The sequence below is a fragment of the Coptis chinensis genome, chromosome 7, assembly GCF_015680905.1.
Source record: "Coptis chinensis isolate HL-2020 chromosome 7, ASM1568090v1, whole genome shotgun sequence".
NCBI classification, from domain to species: Eukaryota; Viridiplantae; Streptophyta; class Magnoliopsida; order Ranunculales; family Ranunculaceae; genus Coptis; species Coptis chinensis.
In genome coordinates, this window is record NC_141462.1 from 14,806,485 (window position 1) to 14,819,448 (window position 12,964).

The 12,964-nt window shown below is 38.1% G+C and overlaps 2 protein-coding genes across 2 annotated transcripts in view; both read left to right on the forward strand.

Annotated features, from left to right (window-relative positions):
* LOC147486185 (protein FAR1-RELATED SEQUENCE 5-like) overlaps positions 1-12,964 on the forward strand; it is a 41,787-nt gene that overhangs the window by 18,982 nt on the left and 9,841 nt on the right. The gene's annotated exons all lie outside the window — the stretch shown is intronic.
* Positions 10,908-12,941, forward strand: LOC147486186 (uncharacterized). Its single transcript, XM_086573394.1, has 4 exons — positions 10,908-11,043; positions 11,121-11,435; positions 11,570-12,046; positions 12,779-12,941. Exons 2-4 carry the CDS (start codon positions 11,339-11,341, stop codon positions 12,814-12,816), a joined length of 612 nt encoding a protein of 203 aa, XP_086429520.1. The 5' UTR covers positions 10,908-11,043; positions 11,121-11,338; the 3' UTR covers positions 12,817-12,941.

The following is a 12,964-nucleotide window of genomic DNA, read 5'->3' on the forward strand; positions in this document are numbered from 1 at the left end:
TTTCATGGGCTGATTTGCAAGAAAAAGATCCCTTAAGATCAGGGCACCATACCAAGTAATCGAGAGGTTGTGAAATGTCTCGAAGAACCCCCGTCATGTTTAGACCAGCAGAACAGAGTATAGACGAGAGAGGCGTCGGTATGACCCATACATTAGTATTCAGCAAAGAACTCACCTTGGCAGTGCATCCCCTTAAGTTATAGGAGTTAAGGTTTAATACCGATTTTATGGATGCTGGTTGGAGCCAATTGTCCCTCCACAAATCAATCTTTTCACCGTTAGCCACCACCCATTGGCTTCTAGGAATAATCTCTGAAAGTGCCGCCTTAATGCCGCCCCAGACAGAGGACATTTTGTAGTGCTCAATGATGTCACCCCGATTGTTTCTATACTTATGCTGCATAAATGTTGCAAAGTCGTCTGCTTCACTTAAGAACTTCCAGGCTAGCTTCATCAACATGGCTTTGTTGATGTCCTTCAATCTCTTAATACCAAGTCCACCTTCAGAGTAGGGTTTGCAGACTTTCTCCCAGCTGACAGTCGTTGCTTTTTTTTTTTATGCATCCCCAGTCCATAGAAAGTTTCGGATACATGTCTCTGCTTCTTTGATCAACCGAGATGGCCATTTGTATATGGCCATATTGTATATGGGAATACTATTGATGACAGACTTGATCAAAATGCATCTTCCTTGGAAAGACAACATACGACCCTTCCAACTAGAGAGTTTCTTCTTTATCTTATCCAGAACAGGATAGATAATGGAATTAGTGACTCTTCCCTGGGTTAAGAGGACTCCAAGGTATTTATCTGGTAGACAACCCTCAGAGATGTGAAGTTCCTGCATAGTTCTAACCTTCCTGAGATTAGAGAAATCACCAAAGAAAATCTTGCATTTTGCTTTATTCATGACTTGGCCAGAGGACTCTTGATATCTCTCAAGGAGGGAATTAAGGTGCCGAATACCTCTAAAATGGCCATTTGCGAAAATTATGATATCGTCAGCAAAAAACAAGTGGCTAGGAGCTGGACATCCTCTCAGAGATACCATAGGCTTTAGCATTTTCTTCACTGTGAGGTCAGTTAATCCTCTACTTAGAACGTCTTCAGCAATTGCAAAAAGGAGAGGGGGGAGAGGGTCACCCTGTTTCAAACCTCTCTCCATATGAAAGAAACCAACCGGTCCTCCATTTACCATAATGGAGATTTGTGCCGAATGAAAAATAGAGTGAAGGCATTGCATCCATCCTTGTGAGAAGCCCAAAGCAGTTAGGACTTTAAAGAGAAATTCCCATGACATGGTATCATAGGCCTGGGAAATATCGATCTTCATAGCAATATTACCTCCATTTCTTTTGAGTTCAAGCTCATTCATTAGCTCAGAAGCCAAGGCAATACTAGATTGGGAGCATCTGCCCGGAACAAAACCCACTTGTTCCTTTGTTATAATTTTATCAGCAATCATATTCAACCTCCGTTGCATAAGTTTGGTGATAATCTTGACGAGAAAGTTACCCATGCAGATGGGTCGGTACTGGCTGAGTTTGCGAACACTTTTCTCTTTTGGGATGAGAGTGATAAAATTAGAGTTAAGGCCGCTAGGGAGAAACTTGCTGATGAAGAAAGATTGAACTGCCATGCAAATGTCAAGCTTAATAATACTCCAGCAATTGATATAAAAGTGCCCTTGGAAGCCATCGGGACCAGGAGAGCTATTAGCATTCATGCTAAAGACAGTTCGTTCAATTTCCATGTAATCTGGAGTTTTTGAAAGGTTATAATTATCCTCCTGAGTTATGAGTCTAGGAATTAGACCCATAAGTTGATCATCGGGGAGGATGGGAGCTGCTTTGAATTTGTCTTTGTAGAACTGGACAATGTGTTGTTTAATTTGATCCTGATCAGTCATAAGAGTCCCCTCCTCTGTTTGAAGTTCAGTGATCAAAGATGCTCCCTGTCGAAGCCTGTATATGTTGTGGAAGTATTCAGAATTTCTGTCTCCTTCCTCATCTGTTTTAATTCGGCTTTTCTGCTTCAGAACCTTTGCTCTATTATCCCTTGCAATGTCTAGTTCCACTTCCTTATGAATCACTTGAGAAATGAGAGATTCATTATCGATTAATCTTCGCCAAGATATCGAGCACTTATTAAAGCTTCCTGTGCCTTTCTAATGTTAATATCAACATTTCCAAAAACATCGTAGTTCCATTTTTTGATATCTTTTTTCAATCTCTGAAGTTTCCTCATTGCTCGTTGTAGAGGGCCTCCTTCAACCCCTTGGTTCCAGCTGTGGGTGACTAGTTCCATGAAAGAAGGGTGCGTGAGCTAGATTTTGAGGAATCTAAAAGGTGCATTAGTAGGCTTAGGGATGCTAGGAGAACTCCCAACGAGAGGAGAGTGATCCGAGGCTTGTCGAGGCCCCACTAAGTACTTCCAACCAAAAAATTTCAGGTTCCAAGCATCATTAAAGAAGACTCTGTCCAATTTCGATAAGACTCTGAGTGGTCTCCTTCTGTTATTACACCAAGAAAACTTTAGTCCTTCAAAATTAGCTTCAATAAGATTGCATGTATTAACAAAAGAGTTAAGCTCCTGCATTGCCGCTCTGTTAGGGGGATTGGTGCCTTTCTTTTCCTCATATCTAAGAACAGCGTTGAAGTCTCCTGCTAAGAGCCATGGCCTTCCATTATTCAACAGTATGAGCTGGTCCCAAAGCCTACGTCTGTGCACCAGAGAACAATTTGCATGGACAAAAGTTACAACAACATCATCTGCTAGAACAGTTATTTGTTGATCCGAGGAACTAATGAGGGTAACCTTTAGCTTAGGTCTGTAGAAAACCCAAATGTTCCCAATTCTGGCAAGATTGTCATTGTGTAAGCAAACACCATGATATTCATTGCTTATGCCTTTTGTGGACAGGAAGTCCAGCTGAGGTTGAATAAGGGGTTCAGCAAGGCATACTAAATCGGGATTATGAGACTGGAGGAGTTCTTTCAGTCGATCAATACCCTTATCTTTCTTAGCACCTCTTATATTCCAATAAATGATCTTCATTGGATAAGAGGTTGCTCAACTAGACTTTGTGACCTGGTAGAAGGATGTGAAGTCGGATCCGGTGGATGCACTTCAACTTTTCTTCTTCGCATCTTTTTTTTTGGCACAGCTGCCGGCGTGGTGGTGACAGTATCCTCAACAAGGTCTGCCCATCTTTGCCTCACCACAAGGGCTTCTGACGTTATCTGGATTTGGTCCGAGTCATCATTTGTTAGGATCTCAAAAGAGTTACAGGTTCTCAGTTGTTCACCAGGGGAACCTATCAAATTGCTTATGGTTGGCACAGTGATCTGTTGTTCCTGGAACAGCACCAGTTCAGATCCAATAGTCACTTGCTCCGTAATATGGGTATCCTTCTCCACTGCTACAGTTGGTACAGGATTTTCCACTGTAGTTTGCTCATTGTTAACTACTATGCGCAGGGTTTCAGAGGGCGCGGATATTCCACCTTCAATAGGGCCAGAAGTCACCACCTCCGGTGGCTCTTGGGTAGGATTAGCTGCGTGCACACAAGCACCACTACCACCACTTGTTGAGGTTGCATTTACTCCCGTAATCACGACCTCTTTATTCTGTTGTCTACTTGTCTCCATCTCTTCTTCTGCCTTTTTGACATAGTTTCGTATTCAGTTACTTTGTCAGCCAATGTTTTACTAGCTTTGTGTAAGCTATCTCGAGCATTCTTTTCTTGTTCCCTGTGTAGGTGTCTACAGTCGGTAATCAGGTGCCCAACTATCTTACAGTTGTTACAAAACTTTGGGAGCTTGCCCACCTTCACTTCTTGCCAGAATTCAATGTTTTGGTTCTCCACTTCAACAAGGATTTGATCAGGAATTTTTTTTGCCAAGTCTATATCCACCTGGACGCTAGCATAATATCCCATGTCACGCTCAATAGAATTTTTGTCCACTTGAATAGGGGAACCCAGGGTTCTGCCCATCGCCATTAGTATATCCACTTCCCAGTACTCCATACTTAGTCCAGGGAAACGAACCCATACAAGAGCTGAAGAATGCTTGTGTTTTTCAACGCTGAAATTCGGCGACCATTTTGTAAAACGAACAAGCTGCTGATTGATGAACCACGGCCCCCCATATTGAACTTTAAGAAATTCTTCTTCAGTTTCAAACCGAAAGAGGAGGTATCCCTTACCGAGTGGTGAGACTTTCACCTTGATTCTCCACTGATCAGCCACAATCTGCCGAACTGCTTCCATTTTCAAGTCCTTAAGGTCAATGCGCCCCACCAAAGCATACTTGTAAAAATCTAGACCTTTTTGAACTGAGGAGAGTGGTATTTTAATAGAAGGTGTTTCACCTTTCAGAGAGGGGGTGGGGAGCTCAGAGAGGTCCACCGTTCTCTTAAGTTTTTCCTTCGTTTTGTCAGCGTATGAAATAGTTGGTGTTGCTGTGGGAGGCACTTCCTTTGGAGGAGGTACACCACACAAAACGTTGGCCGTATCCACTATAGAGAAGAAAGATTGGTTTCTTCCAACACCGAACCCAAAAGGTAGTGACGAAGACGTCATGCTGAGCTGCAACCGGAGGGAAGGAATCCCGTGTTCACTTTCCTTTATGAACTCGCACTGTTCACAGCGGAGGATTTTACCAATAAAGGAAAAGAAAAGACCGATAGCTAAGGATAAGATAACTAAGCCTATTCAAACTTGCTAAACTAAGTAAGAAAAGGGATACTAGATCATTGCGGCAACTTAAGTTATGTCGCAACTGGTCGCCCCAAAAACTGTCCCCATTGTTAAAATGTACAAGAAAACTAGGAGCTTACTTATTTTTAAAGCCATGTAGTTAGAACAAATAATATTCTCTGAACAAATAGTTAGAACTAACTTCAACTCTCCAAAAGCCATGTAGTTGACATCCTTGCAACCCTTTCTCTATAGCTTCTAGCTCCTGAAAAAGAACATAATTCCTTCCATAACCACCACAAAAAGCCAAGACAACTTCACCTAGATGGTCGCTTGCAGCACCACCATATCCAACGCCAGTAGACCTGTTTAGATTAAAGTAAACACTCTTTTACAAATTGTTTCCTAGACTTACAGAAGAGACAATCAATCTAATTCCCAGGAGATCTGCTGCCATGCCATTTTATTATGCAAGAAATTAATATATATTTATTTAACTTGTTTTTATTTTAATCTTGTATGTGATTCATCTTGAATGTAAAATAGCTATATTAAGACATACCTTGAGTTGATATCTTCATATTGAATTGAAAACTTCTTTATACACGATGTTCTTTGTGCACCCTTCGGGTTCATTTCCGTCCTTTTTTATTAGGAATTTCAATCCCTTTCTTGAGGTGGTTCGCGAGACAACAACATATAACTGGCCATGTGTGAAAATTGGTCTTGGTAAATAAACACCAACCTTATCAAAAGTCTGACCTTGACTTTTGTTTATAGTCATAGCAAAACAAACTTTGACAGAAACTGCTTTTCCTCCAAGACGAAAGGCCATTTTGTGTCACTTGGAGACATAATCATTCGGGAATAAAACTGGTTCTCCTATCTTTGTTCCAGTAATAATTGTTGCTTCTATGACTTTTGGAGCAATATTTGTCACTGTGAATTTAGTACCATTACACAGTCCTTCACTTTTATTCATGTTTCGCATCAGCATAATAGGGACTCCACGCTTGAGCTTCAGATTGTGGTTGGGTACTTCGGAAAATTCCAAGCTGTTTAAAAATTCTGTTGGATACAGAACATCTTGTTCTGCGCACTTTCCTGGGATTGGACATAGAGAGTCTGCACTTAAGTAGCTTTTTAAATCTCCAGGAATTTTTGAAACAACTGCAGAATTTATTTCGTCTACTGTGTCATTCTTCGGTGCTAGATTACTCCTCTCTTTCAAGTACTTAACTTCTGTATACTTATTCACCAAATCTGGATAAATGGTGCGGATGATATCTTCAACTGAGTTGTCACTTTCTGGAATGAGTAAGTCATCAGGTATTTTGATCCAAGTTGGCTCTATTTCTTCGTTCATCGCCTTTGCAGGTAGGTTCCCATCTCCTAAATCTAGAACCCATTTGCTAAACTTATCTACAGAACTAACAGTGTCATAGTCCATCACGTCACTCTTGAGTCTCATGTTTTCACTCAAGTGAAAAACTTGGCAGTTTTTCCAAAGTTTTGATTTGTTAATGGAAGCTTTAACAACATCAATTCTTTTACCTCTTGGTATGACTGGCAAAATTTGTCTGAAATCTCCACCCATGAGAAATGTCTTTCCACCAAAATCTCTAGTATCCGGTTTCAATAAGTCTTTTCAGAGTACGGTCAACGGCCTCAAAGCCCGTGCCTATGAGTCATTGGAGCTTCGTCCACACAATAACGTCAGCTTTTTGAAATAAGCTTGTGTAGTTTTGAACCATGAGAAATGTCACAACTTGTGGTCTCATCTGTAGGTATCATAATTTTAAACCTTGAATCATTTGTTTCGTCCACCGGTAAAAGAAGTGATGCTATTATTCGAAGAAGCAAACTGCAAGAACAATTTTACTTTCAGAACGGAGTTTTGAAATGATAGTCTTGTAGAGATATGTTTTCCCAGTTCCCCCACTTCCGTAGAAAAAAAAAACACCTCTAGATTGCGTCTCAACTGCATCAGTTACACAGTTGTAAACATTTTTCTGTTCATTGTTGAGACCGTTATAGAGTTTGATATGTTCGTTGTGCAACTCTAAGCAGTTGTAATCTAATTCTTCATCAATCAATTTGTTACCATAGGATGCTTGTGAATAAATATTGAATTTAGGAAAACCTTCAATATCTGTAAGTGTTTTCCCCCTGCGAACCATGATATTCTCAATCTCGCAAAGAGTATCATTCTTTATCTGGTCATCACTTAGCTGGAGACTTTGGTTGTGGTTGGTTTTTCTGTAACGAAACAAAATATCTTCACCAAGGCTTTTCTGATGATTTTCAAAAAGTATTTCTGGAGATGTAACCTCACACAACAAGATTAAAGTGACAAAAAGTTCTTCTAAAGAAGCTGGATTTGCCCACTCGCTGGCTTGCTTCATAGCATCATTCCATTCACTGTCATCCTCTAGCAATCCGTATGCCTGTAATCCAAAAATGAAGGATTACCTAATATAAAATGAAAAACTTGATAATCACATTTTAATTATCGTCAATAGTACATTATCCAACCACAGATCCTTGGTTAATGGTTACACTCTCTTAGATAAAACATACACTGAGTTGATGTTACACTAACACCTAAAGTTCCAAATCGTGTAGGGCTCTTGCTCTCTGTTTAGCTTAGCTGTTTTCAGTATGTAAGCTTTAAGTTCTTATGGTGCCTACTGCCTACATTAGTTCAACATGATCATATTAGGTGAGGTTGATGCCTGATGGCAATAATATAATATGGTATGTACGTGGACATCTTATCTGGCTTCTTGTATTTGATAAAGAAATGTGAAATGATTCTAAGGTATTTGGTCTGCGTTGTTGACAAATAAAGTAGCAGTGAAATTGGATCCATGTTCCAAACCTTGGGGGGGGGGGGGTCTTTTCTGTCCAAAGATGATGCTTGCTCAAGATTTTTGAGGACTAAGTATTTTATGAGAACAGGAGATATCATTAAGTACGACAGAATATATATTTTTGATGTCAAATGACATATAACTTTAATAATAATGTTAGACTTTTATTGGAATATAATAATGGTCAAGAGGAATACTGCTTAATATGTTACTTACTATATCACAAAAAAGCTGTTAGTAGTAGATGGACAATTAAAGTAGTTGAAAGATTACCTGACACATTGCTTTAAAAGTTGGATGTGGGGTTCCATTAACTGTACGAATATCTTTATAACTCCTAGGTCCTTTAACAATATTAAGCAACATTCTTAAGTAGAACCTTTCACCTGATGTAGGATGTGCGTAGTAAACTCGTCCAACTGATATTCCTCGTTTTCGTAGAGTCCACTTATTATACTTTTTTTTCCAAACAAATTTAGTTGGGAAATCAACATACGTAAGTGTCCTGGCTAATTCATACTCTTCATTTGCCTTGAACCATTCTGTAAACTTTGTTCTGGACGTTTTTTCACGACGCACTACTACTTTTGGATCATTTTTCTCGCTGTAGTATACCATATTCTGACCTTCAAAATGGAATGGCAACCGCTCGACACTCGGATTTCTGTACTGTATATCAAAATTTAAAAGCCTCCAAACTCCTTCAGAAGAAGAAAGAAATTGACAGTCTAAGAAGTTTGATATTTCATCAACATCCCTGACAATTTGTTCCTTACTGTTACTGTCAGTCACTACATTCTCAACAATCATTGCAGATGCTCTATCCTTTCCCTTGTTAATATACTTGAATAGGTACTTGATTGACCTTTCTTTGTTGCAATGTTCAACATTTATGTGGGCTTGGAACTTCACAATCAAGTCCACATTGTGTGGAATGACCCATTTGTTATCAAGAGTTATTCTGTCTTTTTGTGCAGTTCGACCATTGTCTCTCCTCATATAGAGTGTGAAGTCATTTTCGTCAATCGTTGTCTCGCTACAGAATGGTTTCGGATAGTGCCTAGAGCATTTTTGATTCCCATCATCAGTTTTACCATGCAAGGAGAATCTGGTTTAGACTGGCCACATGGACCGTGAATCATAAATTCCACAACTGCATTATACGTAACTTTGTCACAGAGGTCGGGCAACCGCAGATATATAACTCGTTCATTTGCGAAGGGGTGGAAGGCTTTGCTGAGTTCTCCAAAAACAGCAAGATATGAGCATGGGGCAAGCCTCTCTTTTGGAACTCTATTGTGTAGAGAGTTGCAATTAATTGGAAGTTAGTATCAGATTTTCATACTTTAATAATATAATATTTACTAAAAATTAACAGTAAATATAAAGACTTTCCAACAAATTGTTTACAGATGCTATGTAAAGAAGTTGCAAACTAACAGAAGCAATGGAAATAAACTAAGAAGTGGACCACTTCACCACTCTTTGATTGACTGTTCCTTTTGGTATATTTGTTTCAAAATTATAAATTCTTCATTTTAATTTCTTATGTTTTCGATTGATTCTCAGCATTTTAGAATTTTCTATTCATTCCCTATTGAAGGGATAGCTTTTCTGTTGCACTTATGAGTTTTGACAATTTTTTGAAGCATGTGGAAAGGAGACTAAGAAATAACAGGGGTACCCATCCTATTCCTTTAGAGATTGCATCGGCACTTGTGTCCTGATCGACTTCTATTCTCTGGTACCCCATGCACGTGGATTAAGAATATAACTCTTCTTGCTTCTATGTATGAGAGGTCAGAGTAAGGTAGAGCTCTGGTTAGTGCAAAATGGTGGTGTAGTCTCTACCCTGACATTACTTTTGGACCTAAAACATTTGTGTTTGAAGTCATGTTGGATTTCATTTGGATGCTGGTAGTAGTGTGCTAACCCGCCTACTCTTTTTTTGCTATATAAACAAAAGCCAGCATGAATCTGAACAGAATGGATCATGGACACTCTACTGTAATGCAGATATTCTTTGTGCCCTTGTATTGAGCTTTTGGGGTAAAAGTGCTTTAAAACAGGGATGGCTCCTAGGAAATGTGATGTTCTCTTAGTTGAACCATGCTTTATATATTTGTTTTTTGTTAATGCAGGACATAAAATTCAATCGTAGTTTCGATATTTGAAGCTGAGATAAACTACCAGTTTTGATCTTTTTGAACAGTTCCCATTGATGTCGGGTACCCTAAGACATTTTTATATCCTAGCTCAAGTGTCATATTCATGTCTTGACAGACTTGTGGTTAGATCTAATATTTGACAGTCTTACCAGAAAATGTATAGATTTTTTAAGCAAGAATGCAAGAAGTGTGTACTCTGTAATTCAGAGAATATTCAACCTTGACGAAAGAAGCAGCTCAGTTTTTTTATTCCGAAGATTTATTTTGTATCCAAGAGTTGTTCTTTTGTTATTCTAGTCTTCAATCTATTGACTATTTTATTTGATTTTTATATAGGTATGGTTCCTTGGGTGGGAGTGTGGACTTTGTAAAGATGGTGGTGTCTTTGGGTACTTCATTGTTAATCAACTCTATAGTTATTACACTTAGGCAATGATAGAGTTAAGTTATTATCAGTTAAGGTGTATTAAAAGTTTTCAAGTGCTTTGACTGCGGTATTTGTACGTCAAATTTGATAGAGCTAGAAGACATGTAAATTGGCATCTGTTAAGTTTGTACACTACTTTTGGTATGTCATAATCTATGAAGGCTAGTATGTCGTGGTCAAATCATGATCCTTTTATTGAGTATATTGGAGTATAGGAAACTGTTTAAAATGTTTTTCTAACTGTGCTGTTATCTGGACAGCTTACCAACAGTTCAATTACTGATGTTATTAAAACTATAGTGAAAAAGGATGGGTATATAGGGCTTTTAAGGGGATGGAAACCTAGGATGCTATTCCACATAGCCATATAGGAAGTACATTAGAACAAAAACAATTTGTAGACTTATTAGGATGAATTTGTGTGTATCTATATTGAAATTTACTGCTTGATTTACTTGTAAACTTTTTGGGCTGGGCTTTTAAAATAGGTGTCAATAGTCTTTCATACCGACTTGAAAGGTAATAACATAAAAATTTGATTAGGTTGTAAGGAGAAAACTTATACTCTTATTCTTGATGATATCTTTATCGTGCGATAGTTTTTGTCGATCACTCCTTTGAGCTATATTAACCCTCATCATCTTTACTTTTGAATGTGTTTTAATGTGTTCATGACTAATTTTTCCTCTCTTGATCGTTTTTGTTTGATGTTCTTTGTGATGTTTTGTGGTAGGTTGCTAAAGTCTGTGCAGAAACTGCTTGTTCAAACTCCAAAGACGAATGTGAACTGTACAAAAACAATTTTGTTTTGTGTAGAAATTTTCTTGAAGATGTTCTACACATATTTGAAGAATGAAAAGTCTTTGCCACATGGTATGAATGCAATAAATTATTTAGGTTGAAAGTTATATAAGTTTTGTGATGTTTACTATTAGGTTCCCCTGGTTCAGAATGACTAAAGAGAGACTTCTGCAAATATTGCTCTTTGTTGGGGACTCTAAATGGGTGACATTGTGAGACGTAAGAGCACTACTGAGGCAAGGATCATGGTTAATCTTTCCTGGTCTGAAAAAGTACCTGAAATTAAACAGGCAAGAACTAATCTCTTGTATGGCTTTTCGAGTATTGTTTGTAGCTTTTCTAGTATAACATCATATCTAGGACTTCTATGTTATGTCCCTATGTTAGTGGTGCAGATGTTTACGTGAAGACTTTCCACCCTGATTGGTCACCTTCAGCAATCAAGTTTGCCCTTATGACTACAGGTACTTTGTGCTGCAATAAAAATTTATTTGTTTGTTAGGTAGAATTCTTAATACCAATTTCATACTCCTTCAAAACCCATTCTCCAAATCATTATCAAAGTTTACTGAAAATAAATTTTCATCCTCATTCACAGCTTCTTACCTTGAAAAGTCATGTGGTCTATCCACTGAAGCAGCTCTTAAAGCTTCTAAAAGAGTTCACTTTGAGAACGCAACTAATCCTGACTCAGTTTTGAAGTTTTTTCAACAACACGGATTCACCAATACTCAAAGAGCAACCATGATCAGTAAATTACCGTTGCTTCTCTTGTCTGATCTTAACAAAACCCTTGAACCCAAACTTCAGTTTCTCAAAGAGGTTGGTTTTTCTGACACTGACATAGGTAAGCTCCTTTCTAAAAGCAATACCTATCTCTTTGACATACTCGGTCTTAGCATGGAGAAGAGGATTATGCCGAGGTTGAATGTTATTGAATTTCTTATATCAAAATGCTTACTTGAGAAAGACGTGGACATTGTTAGTCCATTATTTTTGACTGATGCCAAGTTCATCCAGAAATATGTGACCAAGTATGAGGGCAGAGCTCCTGAACTTTTGAAGTTGTACCAAGGTAAGCTTCGATCAGTGTAATTCTCGTTCCAACTTTTTTGTGTTTTAATGTTTGAGGGACATCAGACTTGAGTTTTAGAAAGTGAATGACATTATGGATTGTAGGATGTGAATTGATCTTAAATTGTCAACAAAGTATGCTTCATTTGTCAATTCATTATACTTTCTTGTTAAGAGCAATTTGCTTACATGAAGCAAATTTCTTTTATCTATTTAATTTTCTTGTAGAATTATTAGTTCTCTTAGTTGCATTTTATTGTTTGGCAAATATGAGTGTTGCTTTAAAGGGAAATCTTGGAATGCAGAATGGTTCACATTGAAAATCTTGGATTCATTAGTGCTTGTATTATTTATCGTGGTGATATTTGTTCTCTAATTGTACCATAAGTCCATTACATCGGCACTAAGAATTGTCTTGGAATTTGAAAATTAATTTAGCTCGGAATAATTCATACTTGTGTACTGTTTGGTAAGCTCATTTTTTTTCCCAGTTTTGAGTGATGAGTGAAGTCTAGGCTTGAGTATATAGAAAGAGTCTTGGAGGATTTCTGCACCTATTTGCATGTCTATCCGTGTCCAATTGGAAAGCAACTAAACCCTTTTCTTTGTGCATCTCAAAGCACTAAAGATGTTAGAATTCTTTAGTAATCCTTTATTTATTTATCATGCAATGGTTTGTCTGTCAACTTGAAAAGATTTGATTCATGTTGAGAGATGTTGACCCATTTTGTAGTTTCTCCAAGTCTGACATTCAGATCCATCTACGGTTAATCTTGTAAGTACTTATGTTTCTTCATTCATTCAATTCATGTGGTTGTTCACTTGTTCTAACTCTTGTAAGCACTTATGTTTCTTGGTGTTTGTAGCTTTCCCCCTAAATCCAACAACTAACCCAGGTGCTAAATTGGGTTATGGTGTT

Coding starts and splice junctions, on each gene's coding strand:
- LOC147486186 (XM_086573394.1), top strand. CDS start 11,339: ATGTTATGTCCCTATGTTAGTGGTGCAGATGTTTACGTGAAGACTTTC. Junction 11,436..11,569: donor GTTTGCCCTTATGACTACAG/GTACTTTGTGCT, acceptor CCTCATTCACAG/CTTCTTACCTTGAAAAGTCA. Junction 12,047..12,778: donor ACTTTTGAAGTTGTACCAAG/GTAAGCTTCGAT, acceptor CCCATTTTGTAG/TTTCTCCAAGTCTGACATTC.